A 13,363-nucleotide genomic window follows, 5' to 3' on the forward strand; every position below is an offset into this window, starting at 1 on the left:
CACTGAATTATTAAGCGCTTGATGTTGTGATTTTTTCGTGTATCCATAGTTCCTGAAATTATATTAGAAGAAATTAAAAGAAATTTGAGAAAATTGTGTTTTTTGCCATCAAAAAAGACGGGATCGACTTACACACAGGTTAATATGGTTACATTGAATAGTTGTGTAACTGTTGAATCACACTTATATTGAATACAAACTTTCCAGTAAGCATTTACAACACTGCAGTTCATAATGTACATGTAAATATTGCAGAAGAACTGTTACTTTATCCCTGTAAACCATGACTACTCAGCCAACTTGTGCATCCTGCAGTTCATAGTAGTTTCTTCTATGTAAAACGTTTACCATTGTACAGTGTATTGCCTGCACTAGCAGACAAGTTACATTAAATCCACAATAATAATATTATTGTTGAAGGTAAAGGATGAGTGTTTGTGTCAGTGTGTGGTGCTGTGTGTTGACCTTTTCAAACATAAAAGCAATGTGAAGGATTTCCTTGCACTGCACGTGCAAAAGGTTACCTGGATAACCTCTGTGACGTAAACTCTGTTTGAATAATGCGATATGTTCTTCAAATTTCGCTTTTGAAGAGTTCTAAGAAGCCTTGGGGCTTCATCTTTGATGAAGCCTTTCCTGATGCCTGGAGGGTGGCAGGAGTTGAAGTGTGTGTATTGGAAAGTCTCTGTTGGTTTAAAGAGCATGCGCATATCAAGAATAGAGTGCTTTTATAATCGATCGCCCTTGTATACAAGTGTATCCAAGAATGTTATTTCTGAAACAGTATCTGAAATCTTAGCTGTGAATTTTATTGTAGGATGGAAGCTATTCGCTAGCTCTGTGAAGTTGTTTATTGCTTTTTGTTTATGTTCCCCCCATAGAGAAAAGATGCCGTCAATGTATCTTTTCCAGTGGTTTGTAAGGACTTTGGTTGATGGTATCTGTCTCAACTCCCGCCATGAAGATGTTAGCAAAAGATACTGCCATCTTTATTCACATTGCGGTGTGTTTGGTTTTTCCCGTTGAAATGAAAAGAATTTTCTTTCAAGATAAGGAGGATAGCAGATAGGAGTCGTGTTTGGCCTGTCTACACCTTGAAACATCATTGAAATATTTATGAGACTCCATGAGCTCAGTGAACTCCCATTTTTGAGAAAACCTTGCTGTATTGAATACAAGAGCATAGCTTGTATGTAAACGACTCAGATTTGGTAGACCACAGGTAGGGATGGGCCTTTTCTTTTTTGGCTGCACAATGCAGGCATGATTTTTTTCCTCAGACGTGGCCATACACGGATTTTTTTTCTTTCCTTGAGAGGCTGCAGGAAATTTTTTTTCAAAACCTTCCAAACCCTCCCTAAAAAGTCAAACGGTTTGCCCCTTAACAAATCAGGCAGCTTATACACCCAGTACTGGAAGTCCTGCTGGACTGCTGCTTCAAAAAACGTGTGTGCTCGATCCTGGAAGGGACAGGAAAATAGAAATTGCTGCCAAAATTACTCAGAATTCAGGTGTCTCTTTTGTTTTTCTTGAACAAAACTATTTGCATTTCTTGTGTTCTGTGCGAATGTTTCTCGTGTTATTCATAACATTTGAGGTAATTTCCAAGGAAAAGTAGGGAGCGAGTTCAGGTGTGATAGCTGGCGAGTGTCGCTGGCCAGCTCTTATCGAAAACCTTGCTTACTTTCTGTAGAATGTACATCTCACAACTGATAAATATGAAAAAAATTAAGCATGTCATACCTTTTCTGTTTTACCATCAAACTTGCTCAGAAGTTGGAACAATGGTACCTGATGCATGCAAAGCAGTTGATTAAGACAATGCTCTGTAACATTTCTCACTTTATATTAAAATAATTTAATCAACAAATTAAATTGTTTAAAACTGAATGTTACGTACCTGAGGGATGATGTTTTGTTGATATTCATCCTTAAAAACAAAACAGAAAATTATTTAAATCAAATCTTGGTTAACCAGAAAAATGTATCAAGTGTTATGGATTCCGAGAAACACCCAGGGGGTTTCAAGAAAATTGGCGGCTGGTTTGACCATTGTCATTGTCAAAATGAATTTTAATCTTTAACCCATTGATTGACTCCTGAATTAACAGATTTTACTCTAACGCCCGAGGGGTCAAGGGGTTAATTACTTCGATTTAGGGGAAAAAGTAGATGACTCCTCTGAGTAAAGTAGCCAACGCTTTTTGTCAGCTGTTGGTACATATTAAAACCACTGTTACACCTGTACTTAAAAACTAGAAAATTAACATTATTTTCCCTAAACTTCATGTATCTCTTTTTCCACTTCCACATTACCTTGTATAGAGGAGACGGTGGGATATCCAGCATGAGGTACATGTATGGAGAATTACTTGTGGTCTCTACACATTGAAAAATTAAGAGTTTAGTATGTGGCTTTCTCAATTCAGTCTCACAAAAAAACTCTAATTAAAATTACCTTTTTTAATGCTTATAAGTTGCAACTGCACAATGTTTTTAAAAACTCTTCCAAAAGTTTAAAGATGTGGTTTACAATGACTCAATCAACAAAAAATATTTTTCAACAGCTGGATACTTTGGTTCATAATTATAGATGTAGGTTATCCCTTGTCTTTGGAACCAGTTGTCATCAGCTACATAGTAAAGAGTGCAGCGAATGTGTCATCTTTTTTTTTAAAAAAAAAAAAGAAAAACTGAAAGGCACGAAATTTTGGCCAGATGCTAAATAAATGTACATCTAGCAATAATTTGGTGATGATGTTACCTTACATTAATTTTTTTAAAATCTTGATACAATCTGCATTTAAGTCCTGCATTCCCCTTATTGAGGCTACTTGTCAAACACAATGACTAAGATCACATATAAACAAGACTTAGCGTAAAGGGTTTTTACAAGTTTAATAGGACCCCACCATACAAACAATGTAAATTCTGCAATCACCTTTGTATTCTTCCTGCTCAAGGTCTTTTTTGACATCTTCTTCATTCTATTATTCAAAAATTATCATCACCATTATACACAAATACAGAGAGCTTGTAAATTAAAAAAATTTACATCTTTTTTGTCTTTCATACACTGTACGTGTAGTTCACTTTAGCTCACATACCTCAGTTTGGGGAAGTTTTCGAGATAGTACTCTCATCTTGCCTTGAAATGTTTTGTAGATTGTGCCTAAAATTTGAATCAAAGAATTAAGATTCTGTGAACAAAAAGAAAATGAAAACCAAACTGATTAACACACGTTTCAATCCTAACCTTAAGATGTAAGTGACTGACTGAGGTTGCCCCCAGGCCTGATACATTAATTTAATTTATGTTAATCACCATACACTATTGGGATCGAAGTACGAAATAAATTCTTAAAGCTCCATGCATGCCTTTTTAAACTTTCATAATTATCATCACCAGTTTCAGGCCATGAATGACACTTATGCCACTTTAAGAATGCCAACTGGCCGGAGGCAAACCAGTTGGCCATAAAAACGATGCAGTCGGGAAATTACAATGTAAACCAGGGACTACCTGGAACAAATTCAACTCCAGTCATTTTCCTAGCTGCTTCACTCACGGTTTTAAAGTACAACAACATTGTCAGAACCTCAGGCACTTTAAAACTGAGTGCCAAGAGCACTTACTGCTGGTGGTTTTTTTTGTTCCTCCAAGAGTAGTGTGAAGAGAATTCAAAAACCAAGAAAGAAATTCCACTGGATCACCTAAAAACAAAAACAGTGCCTGTGTTGTGGTTAAATTTTTTCTTGGTTTAAAATTTTTTGAACCAGTTCAATTTTGATTTTTCTTCATCTGATATTCATTATCATAACCTGATTCAAACTGGTTAAAAAAACTTTTGAAGCAGGAAAATATTTGAACCACAACATTATAAATTATATAATCATTTTTTTACAGGTATAAATTTCAAACACCAGTTTTGCAAAGAATACAATGTATCGATACTAAAGATGTTCACAGATTTGTGAATTCAGTTGAGGAGATTTGTAACTGTTGAATACCTGTTCATAATACCAAGGCAATAGAGGAGACAACACCTGAACAAGTAATTACCTTGTTCTGTGAACTGAAACCTCTTCTTGCTGCATAAGACTACAGCCTAAAAAAAGTAATAATTTCAAATTGCTCAATGTTGCAAAGCAATGCAAGCAAATTGGACTGCTACATCATCACCTCACACTCAGTGTCGGGCTCCAAATGCAGTTTCATGGCATTTATATATAATACTACAACTTCTAGTATCCAACTTTTTCCCTCCTTAAAATGTGTTTTCTGTGTACCTATTATGAGTACATAATACCATTAAAAAGACGGGGTGACCATGCTTGTTCACGAGAAAATAGCTATTCCTTGAAAAATTAAGCTTGGCATCAATGAAAATCTGCCATTTTATCAATGTGCGAGAACTAATGCGCACGCCAATGACGGAAGAAATTATATGCCGTAGAGTTGCGCAATGCAAAGCAGGGAATCACCTTAAACAAAATAAACTAAAGATAGCTCCAGTATTATCAATTTGTTTCGATAACGATTACTGTAACAGTAGAATTTCTAGCGCATTCCAGCAAGTTGTAAATTTATTGCCAGTAACTACTCTTACTAGCAATGCTGCCACATAAATTTTAAGTTAATTTATACAGGAACAGTGTCATATGTAACATGAATTAAGGGCTGTTAAGTCACTTAAAATACCAACTTGTAACATTTCATGAGGGCTAACATGAGCCTTGAAGTTCCGAGGATTCCATATCTTCCTTATAAGTTCACCAAACCTGTTAACTGTTACAGTAACAAAGAGTGACAATATTTGGTGAGCAGTATCATAATGCAATCATTCATCTACAGTTTACCAGTCACCCAACTTTCTTGAAATTAAATCTGAGAATCATTGCAGCCAATGAAAATTAGTAAATTATCTGCATCAGTACAATCAGTATCCTTTTCCTACGACTTTAGAAAAAAAACAAAGATCAACAAGTATTGATCTGACCTTAACTCCTTCAGATTCCATACAGACAAACTGCCCATACAACTTATCAAGAAAAGTGATATACTTATTGTTACAAATTTATAGACTGTAACTTTTACCCAAAGGAAACATGATATCTCCAGGAGGACGTTTGATGCTTTGGTAGTTTTCTTCTCGGAGAAAAAAGTCACGAATGGGTGGAATGAAAGCCAGTGCCTGTGGAGTAGAATAAAAGAATTGTACCCAATGTGAAAGTATCCAAAAGATATTAATTTTGTGATGAATAAAATGTCAAAACTGGGAAAATGTCCAGGCACCTGCGAAAAACTTTGGTAAAACTGTAGCAGTTTATGTTGTCATTATACATGAATAGAGTCTGATAACTTTTGGAAAAAAAAAGTTTAGTCAACTTGGTATTTTTCACTTTCTTTGTAAGGATGGTCTTGGGGGTCGTTTCTCAAGCAACACATTGATATAGAATGCAATGGTTATTCGTTCTAATGTCTTGACCAATGCATCAATACATAGCATTGGCCAATAATAGTAATAGTAATAATAACTTTATTTTAGTCTCAAGGTTATTTAACAGAGCACACACAAATCAACTGAAATCAGAACAAAACATTAATCAAATGAAATGTTGGTTTTTCAGGAGAGTACATGTACCTGGGGAAAAACCTCCCAGAGCAGAGTAGAGAACCAACAAAGTCAACCCACATAAGGCGTTGAATCCAGGAATTGATCGCGGGCCACATTGGTGGAAGGCAAGTGCTCTTCCCCCATGCGCCAGCCCTGATCTCTCTGTTGATTAAGGTGGCTTAAACCAGTTTCAGTACTTGAAAGAAACGTTCTTATATCAAAGGATTGACACTACAACACTTAATCACTTAACAACGTTATGGTACCATGTCAAACAACAATTATTGCTGAAAAAGATTCAGTCATTTTTATGACGTAAAACGTTACCATGGCAACAGGAAAGCCAGGCTGCAAAAACACCCCATATTGGCTTCAGCTGCTCATATCTTGGTGACCCCCATTTTTTTATTTCTGAAATGTAATCAACGTGTCATAATAGAACTTTCTGCAAAGTTTTTAAAAAAATCTGTGGTGTGGATTCAGAGCCACCTTAAATAAATGAAAATTTAAGATAGCTCTGAATCCGTGTTACATAAATTTTTAAAACTTTGCAGAGACTTTCATCTTTGCATGCTGATCACTTTTGTGCAATAAAAAATTGGGGTCACCAAGTTCGTTTTTATGAGGTTAAACGAATTTTAACAAAGTAAACAACTAGGAGCGACTGCAGCCTATTGGTCAGTGGTTGTAGTATGCTAGTGCATGCGTGGAATACCTCGTGCTTTGGGCTGTATCGCTTATTTATCAGTGTGGCGGGAAGTAGGAGCATTGTGTGGAGCGTTTAGCGGTTTGTTTTTTTTTTTTTTCCCTCCCTCCCCACCCTCTGCTTTCCACTGTGTATCAGTGTGACGGGTGCCCATTCTTCTCGGGGGCATGGGGGCTCATGGCTGGGTTGTCAGGTTTTGCCAGCCATCGGTGCAGTCTCCATCTTGGAGCTGGCTGCCATTAGTGGAAGCTCCAGGATGTTTCGGGCACCCAACCTCCAAAGAGCGACGATGTTGTTTACAGATATGAGCAACTAAAGCCAAGATATAGGGTGTTTTTGCAAGGCTTCCTGTTACCATGGTATCTTATTACATCATAAAAATGACTGCATCTTGTTCAGCAGTAATTGATGTTTCACACGGTACCATAAATAACATTGCTGTTACGTGATAAAGTGTTGTCGTGTCAATCTTTCTAATAACAAGGTCTCTTAAAAGTGTTGAAACTGGTTTGCCCAATAATAACTGTTTTACCTGTAAAACCACATTGAGGTAATCATTTGCTTTGATGTTATTCAAGCCAACAATACCTGAAAGAGATTGGCACATTTTATTCAATAACAAATGACAAATAGCAAATAGAAAATGACTTGCTTTCCAAATGGCAAATGACTTTTCCCAAGTTGTAACAAAACACTAATTAAACAAGTTTGAGGGCAATGATTGAAAGTTTCTGTCTGTGTTTTTCCAGTTCAATTTATAGCCCGAGGCACTTTAATTATGCAGGAGTGTAAACCATGAAATCAAGCAGCCAATACTGTAGAAAACATTGTGCTTGTTAATAAGACTAATAACAAGATAATGCATGTCCTAGTTAATAGCAAGATGATGAAAATTATCACGCAAGCAAGGCATTTTGGCTTTCTACAGTCAAGCTACATCACGCATGACCAATAGTTTTGAAATTTCACTTAGCATTCAAATCTGCGTGCCAGTTTTGAACTTTGCTCTCAAGATTCTGAATTTCTCGGCGATATTTCCTTGATACATTGCAAATACCCGGTAGTTAGCTAGCAACTTTCGTTTTATTATGAAATAAAAAATTAAAGTGAAAACTTTTTCAAATCTGAGAAGCTCCAAAAAGGAATTCAGATGTTTATTTCAATTTTGTGGACACTGGTCATGTGTGACAAAGCTCGAATGTAAACAACCCACTTCCCTATTTTTTGTGACAGGATAGGACTTTTCACTGTATAATAATTTCAGTGTAGTCAATTCCACAGAAATTGGCCTTGCTGGAATTATTAAGGACACAATTTGCCTAGGACCCTAATCCATTATGGTCTACAGAAGTACAGAAAGAAAGTATCATTTCATATAAACAGTTTTTAACCAACCAGGTAAATATGTTGTTCCATCAAATGCTCTTGAAACCTTTGCTGATTTATTCAACTGAAGAATGTCATCTTTGGTGAAAGTGGGATTTAATACATACTGGGAAATATAAATTTTAAATGTAGATGTTAGTTAAATTAAAAACCTTCATTTTTTTAAAATTCCAATTCACCACTTAACCCTGAGGTGCTTTTCAGGGTTACTGAGACAAATTTAATTTGTAAAGTGCAAACAATCATGTTTTGGAAGACATGTACATGTGCTGGTACAGATGAGCCTACATGTATGTTTTGTGTGTCTGGAATCCAGGCTTAACAAATCAAACATAACTTCACTGTTCTGTCTTTAAAATATTTGGTTGTCACATTTCTTTTAATTACCTTAATGTCATCCAAAGAGGAGTCGATAACTTCATAGTTATCTGGTAAACAGTAAAACTGAAAGGCATAAACTTAAAACATTAATGTTTGACAACAATAGATATCACATATTTATTTTCTGCATAATTATTGAAGGGGAAGAAGAGGAAAAAATTGTCCCTGGTAATCAACCTACACGTAGCTTCCTTGAAGTTTAAACCCATTGACCCCTGAGAGTGACAAATGATAGATTTTACTCTGTCTAACGCCAGACGATTTTACTTGTTAATGGGGGCGTCCTGGGGCCTTTGAGGGGTGAATGGGTTAAGGGACTAGATTACAGAGGCAGGGAGCAATAATTATGTCATAGCGTCAAAGCAATATATCAGGCACTTCTGGAAGTCTCCTACAAAATTGTTCTGTGTAATTAGATGGGAGTTGATTTTGATAAGGGAGAAGAAATGGGGAAACAGGAGAAACAGCAAGGGACCTTCACGCCACTTGTTTTTACTACCACAGGCGGAATCGCCGAGGAATGTAACAGATACCAGAAACAGATTAGCTGAACTACTCGCCATTAAGAAGGGAGAGGACTACGCAAGCACCGTGTCTTGGTTAAGAGCAAAAGTATCTTAATGAATGTTTAGGATACTTTTTGTGTTGGTAAAACAATGACCTGTGACCTCTGTTTTGTATCTTCCCCAAATTGACCTAGGTTGAAACAACTTAATCTAGGTTGAAACAAGTTGACCTAGGTTGAAACAAAATGACCTAGTTTGGTTGCAAATAAACCTAAGGAACATTAACCCCAGTCGACAGGACTTACAGAAATTAACTTCCACTAACAAACCAGAACCAGTGCTTTCTAATGGAAAATCCAGTACAACTTGACTGGCCATGTAAGGTTACACAAAGAAACCATATCATATTCACCTTCAATGTATGAAGATTAAGAAATACGTGATGGTCAACTTGAACACTGTGTGTGTAGGCATGAGAGCGTCGTCCTCTTCCTAGAAACGAAAAAGACTAGAATTATTATTATTCCCATTATTGGCAGTTAATTATTAACCCATTGATCCTTGGGACTAAGGCCATCCTTGGAGACCCAGGGGCAATCAGTCAAGACGGGACAAGATCGGTACTGGTGTAAATTTTCCAAGTAAGACGTAAGACAAGAAGAGCCCCTGGGAACATACCTTTAACAGACGAGTTCCAGAGTAAATTAAATTCTGATTTTCTGATTGATTTTCTGTATTTTGCGGGTCCCTTTGCAACCCAAAGTTTCGTCGCAGAGTATGTCTGTCATACGCGAGAGCCAGAAAGAAGAGTGACAGAAATAAAATGGCGACCGTTGATGAGGTATTTATCACTTGATATAAGGGATCATGATCTGACTTCAATGTATGAGGTTCTCTAATTGGGTGGAAAAAAGACAGTTGCGAAAATTTCTGCCCAATCAGAAAATCAGAATTTAATTCACTCTGAAACTCGTCCATTGAAGGTATGTTTCCAGGCGCTCTTTTCGCCTTACTTGAAAACTTTACACCGGTCCTGATTCTTGTCCGGTCTCAACTGACTGCCCCTAGGTCTCTGAGGATGGACTAAGGCTTGATAAATTTTCCTCTGTCTAACGCCAGATGATTTTACTCATCAATGGGTTAAGCAAAGGACACATAGTTCAATATTATAGTGTGCATCAACAAGCATTGTTGTTGAATATTGGTCGCTAAAAGAGGTCATTTACCATCTTAAATGTTGTTGAGCTAAGTTGAACCAACACAGAAATGAGCACTGTTCAGCTTGATTAAAAATGATTCGATAAAATGTACCAACCGACAATTTTCCATATTCAAGAAGCTGATGACATGTGCTTCCTCATATGCTTACCTTGGAAGTATTTCCCACAAACCAAGCATGCATACACATTGATATGAGATAGTGAAACAGAACACAGCTTCTCAAAATCAAAATCAAGAACATGCCTGTTGACATAATAAATTAAACAATAAGACATCATGAAACCTTAACCAACTTGTAATAATAAGCATCAGCATCATCATCATAATTACTATTAGCTTTATTTGGTTTGGGTAACACTAAAATGACTATACAAATGAGATGATAAAACTAAAAAGAAGCAAATTCAATGTGATGACTTAATGACACGACTTACCGCACACAATGGTTATATGAATACAGCGACAGGGATGTAGCTAAAGTTTTTAGCAGGCGGGAATCTAGCAATGATAGGCGGGTATTTGGGCCGAAGGCCCACCCTAGCGTGCCTTTGGCACGCTATACCTAGGGGGGGTCCGGGGGCATGCCCCCCCGGGAAATTTTGAAAATGCATACTCTCGGAGATGCGTTTTCCTTGATTTTGGGGGCAAAATGAAGGGCATTCAGGACAGACTTTTATCAGGTAACATTTGTTTAAATTTTTCCCGTAATTCAGCTTCTTTCAGCAATGTCAGTTGGTTCCTTCGGTAGACTTAAAAAATTTCATGATACCAACGGCCTCAGAATCATTTTTCTTTCTTTTTCCCGACATTATAAAGCAATAATATTTCAACTGTCAGAGATACGCAATTTGGCATTCATTATTTCGCATACATGAAATACAAATACCGCTGCCCATTGAGCCTGCAAAATGGACGATGAAATGCAAATGATGCGATCGTCGCACTAAATGGAGTGTTTACAATCCTTTCAGTTCAGGTAAGACAGCAATGAAGGTGTAAACAAACGAAATAAATAAATAAAAATCTTCTGACAACATTTAAAAACATCTTGGAGAAAGAAGAAGTGCTTTACAGCCGGAAAAATTGCATTCACAGCCGGGTAATTTTCCCGGCTTCCGGCTATTATCTACATCCCTGAGCGATATTTCTTGTTTACAAAGATTGACGTCACATTTCTTCTGATATTCAAATTTGCCAACCACAGGACAAAAGATGTCATTGTTTCAACAGCCAATGGACCATTTTACAGTTGTAGCTAAGTTACCTCGCTTAAGAATGAAAGCGAGTCTGCCAGTGACCCTGTTTTGATACAAACCTTCTTGCTTTTCTAATGTTAATGTAGTTTATTAGAATTACAACAAGACAATTTACGTGATAAAAGCAGTGAGGACTGTATCAATACAAGGGTCACTGGCAGCCTCGCAGCCATTCATAGGCTAGGTCACGGAACAAACATGTAAAATGGCCAGTTAGGTTCTGGTTGGTATATTAATAACAATGGATGACGTCACGAGAAAATTCCCTATTGATTAACATAAATAATAATCAGTGAACACAATCACTATCATCAGCATCATCGCCAACAGAAATAACAAACATCACCTGTCTATGGTGTCAAGATATGGACAATGCCTGCTCTGATATTCACTGCGTTCTGAAAAACAAAAATATTTTTAGTTTTGAGTATTTTTTAAGTACTCTCTGTAAGACGATTGATTGACGTGAACCGTTTAAGATAGGTACTGGCCTCCACAGGCTGTAAACTCGTGCTTGATTAAAGCTCTTCCTTTTAGTTGGCTCGAAGGAATCGCTCAGGAAGGGGTAGCTGAAGTTCGGCTTTGTCAACAAATCAATTGATGTATAAGAATCGAAATCTTACTCTCACCTTCCTTTCTTCTGGCTTCTTCTTCCTCTTCATCGTCGCTATAATTTTCCACAAGAGGTCTTTTTATTCCTCGGATTTCAACTTCGCTCTCGTCCGCCATGTTGTTTTGTAACACTGGAACCCAGATCTTACGCGTTAAAAACAGTAGTGGCGGTTTAAGGACGTTCGCGCCAAAATCTTCCTACGGTGAGATTTTCTTCATTTCTCGCCTAGAGTTAGGTCATAAAGTACTTACTCCAAAAATATATAAAAAATTGGGGGTCACCGACTTTGTTTCGGAGAAAATGGCAGTGGAAAAATGCCTTAATTTCGATAAATCTGTCATAATAACGAAAGGTAGCCTCATCTGCTCATCCATCGAAAATCCTAAAAAATAAACTGTTAGAGTGAAGGTTTCCGTGCATAGGTTTTTAGGGGTGGGATTTTAAGATAATTTCATGCCGCTAGGGATGTCGTAAACAGTAGAGTTCATCCTGGAGGAGCGTTTTCGTAACCTCTATCCGTTGCAACCACTACCGGAATTCGATGGCACGAGGAAAGAAAATTTAAAAAAAAGATAACTTCTTACTGTGAGATTTTTTTCATTTTATCATATTTTGTAGATAGTAAGTAGAGTAAGTGATTCATGATTAAAAAAATAGGGGTCACCGATGATCCAAGGGAGTAAAATCGATGTGATTTTACGAAGCTCTTAGGAAACTTCGTTTGTCACGTTTTTGCGTGACCTGTCGGGGAAGGACTGGAACCCAAGAGAGGATCGTTCGTTGAAGGGATGAAAGGTCTTTACCCCAAAACAAAGCTTTCTCGAGCACAGCAACGAAGTTTTAAGCAGTCGTCATCTTCATGTTTTGTATAATATTTCTCCATTACCGTCATGCTCGTCTTCTGGAGTGTGGTTTTTGTGAAATTTAATCGCTGGTTTTTTCCACGCAGGTCCGCACTATTCAAGCCGACGAGGACGAAAATACTGCTCTATTTTCACGAAAGTAAAGGAAAAGAACTTCAAAAACATACATTCATTTTGAACTTAAGTTCGTAGAGTAATAAAAACATTAAAAAAAGAAACAGCCCCATTAAATTTACGCAACGGTTCGTCCTCGAGTTTGCAAACTTTCAACCACTACTCGATCAGCATCAGCAGCTACCATTCAAAGAGCTTTTCCATCCTCCCGCTCACTTCTCTTTAACGTTTCATGATGATTCGGAAATAAATGTGCCATTCTTTTGCTGGCCTGGAATTTTTTCCCCGGCGTTTTTGTCGCCATGTTATTTTAACTAATGCTTGAACAATATTTATGAAAGTCAAGTAGACTAGTGCACGACTGATAAAAACAACGCGAACATCAGTCGTGCAGTAGTCTACTTGACTTTCCTAAATATTTTTAATCAAATTTGACTGATCACGATCTTCTCTTATCCAACGCTGTGCAAGACTTATCGTCCACGGTTTCTGCAAAGGTTTTCAAACCTCAACTTCACTAATGCTCGAAGTAATGCGTGACATATTACAGTCGCGTTACCTATGCAGTTACGTTGCGCACAAACAATTAGCGCGAACGTCGTTAACCACAGGATCCCAAGCTCAGCAAGATGGGATATAACGATTGGTGTGGGAACCACGATAAAGGAGCTGAGGAGATAATTTTTACCAAAGAATTCT

The 13,363-nt window shown here is 37.3% G+C and overlaps 1 protein-coding gene across 1 annotated transcript in view; it reads right to left on the reverse strand.

Moving 5' to 3' along the window:
- LOC138022167 (ubiquitin carboxyl-terminal hydrolase 39-like) overlaps window positions 1-11,817 on the reverse strand; it is a 19,407-nt gene extending 7,590 nt beyond the window's left edge. The window contains exons 1-16 of the mRNA XM_068869201.1: window positions 11,704-11,817; window positions 11,421-11,472; window positions 9,967-10,061; window positions 9,010-9,089; window positions 8,098-8,154; window positions 7,720-7,816; window positions 6,857-6,912; window positions 5,099-5,195; window positions 4,707-4,789; window positions 4,064-4,109; window positions 3,637-3,714; window positions 3,108-3,172; window positions 2,942-2,987; window positions 2,317-2,381; window positions 1,901-1,930; window positions 1,744-1,791 (exon numbers count right to left, since the gene is read on the reverse strand). Coding sequence (XP_068725302.1) covers window positions 1,744-1,791; window positions 1,901-1,930; window positions 2,317-2,381; window positions 2,942-2,987; window positions 3,108-3,172; window positions 3,637-3,714; window positions 4,064-4,109; window positions 4,707-4,789; window positions 5,099-5,195; window positions 6,857-6,912; window positions 7,720-7,816; window positions 8,098-8,154; window positions 9,010-9,089; window positions 9,967-10,061; window positions 11,421-11,472; window positions 11,704-11,803 — 1,095 coding nt within the window. The 5' untranslated portion in view covers window positions 11,804-11,817. The remainder of the gene's footprint in view (window positions 1-1,743; window positions 1,792-1,900; window positions 1,931-2,316; window positions 2,382-2,941; window positions 2,988-3,107; window positions 3,173-3,636; window positions 3,715-4,063; window positions 4,110-4,706; window positions 4,790-5,098; window positions 5,196-6,856; window positions 6,913-7,719; window positions 7,817-8,097; window positions 8,155-9,009; window positions 9,090-9,966; window positions 10,062-11,420; window positions 11,473-11,703) is intronic.
- Between the last annotated feature and the right edge of the window lie 1,546 nt (window positions 11,818-13,363).

The sequence above is a fragment of the Montipora capricornis genome, chromosome 10, assembly GCF_036669925.1.
Source record: "Montipora capricornis isolate CH-2021 chromosome 10, ASM3666992v2, whole genome shotgun sequence".
NCBI classification, from domain to species: Eukaryota; Metazoa; Cnidaria; class Anthozoa; order Scleractinia; family Acroporidae; genus Montipora; species Montipora capricornis.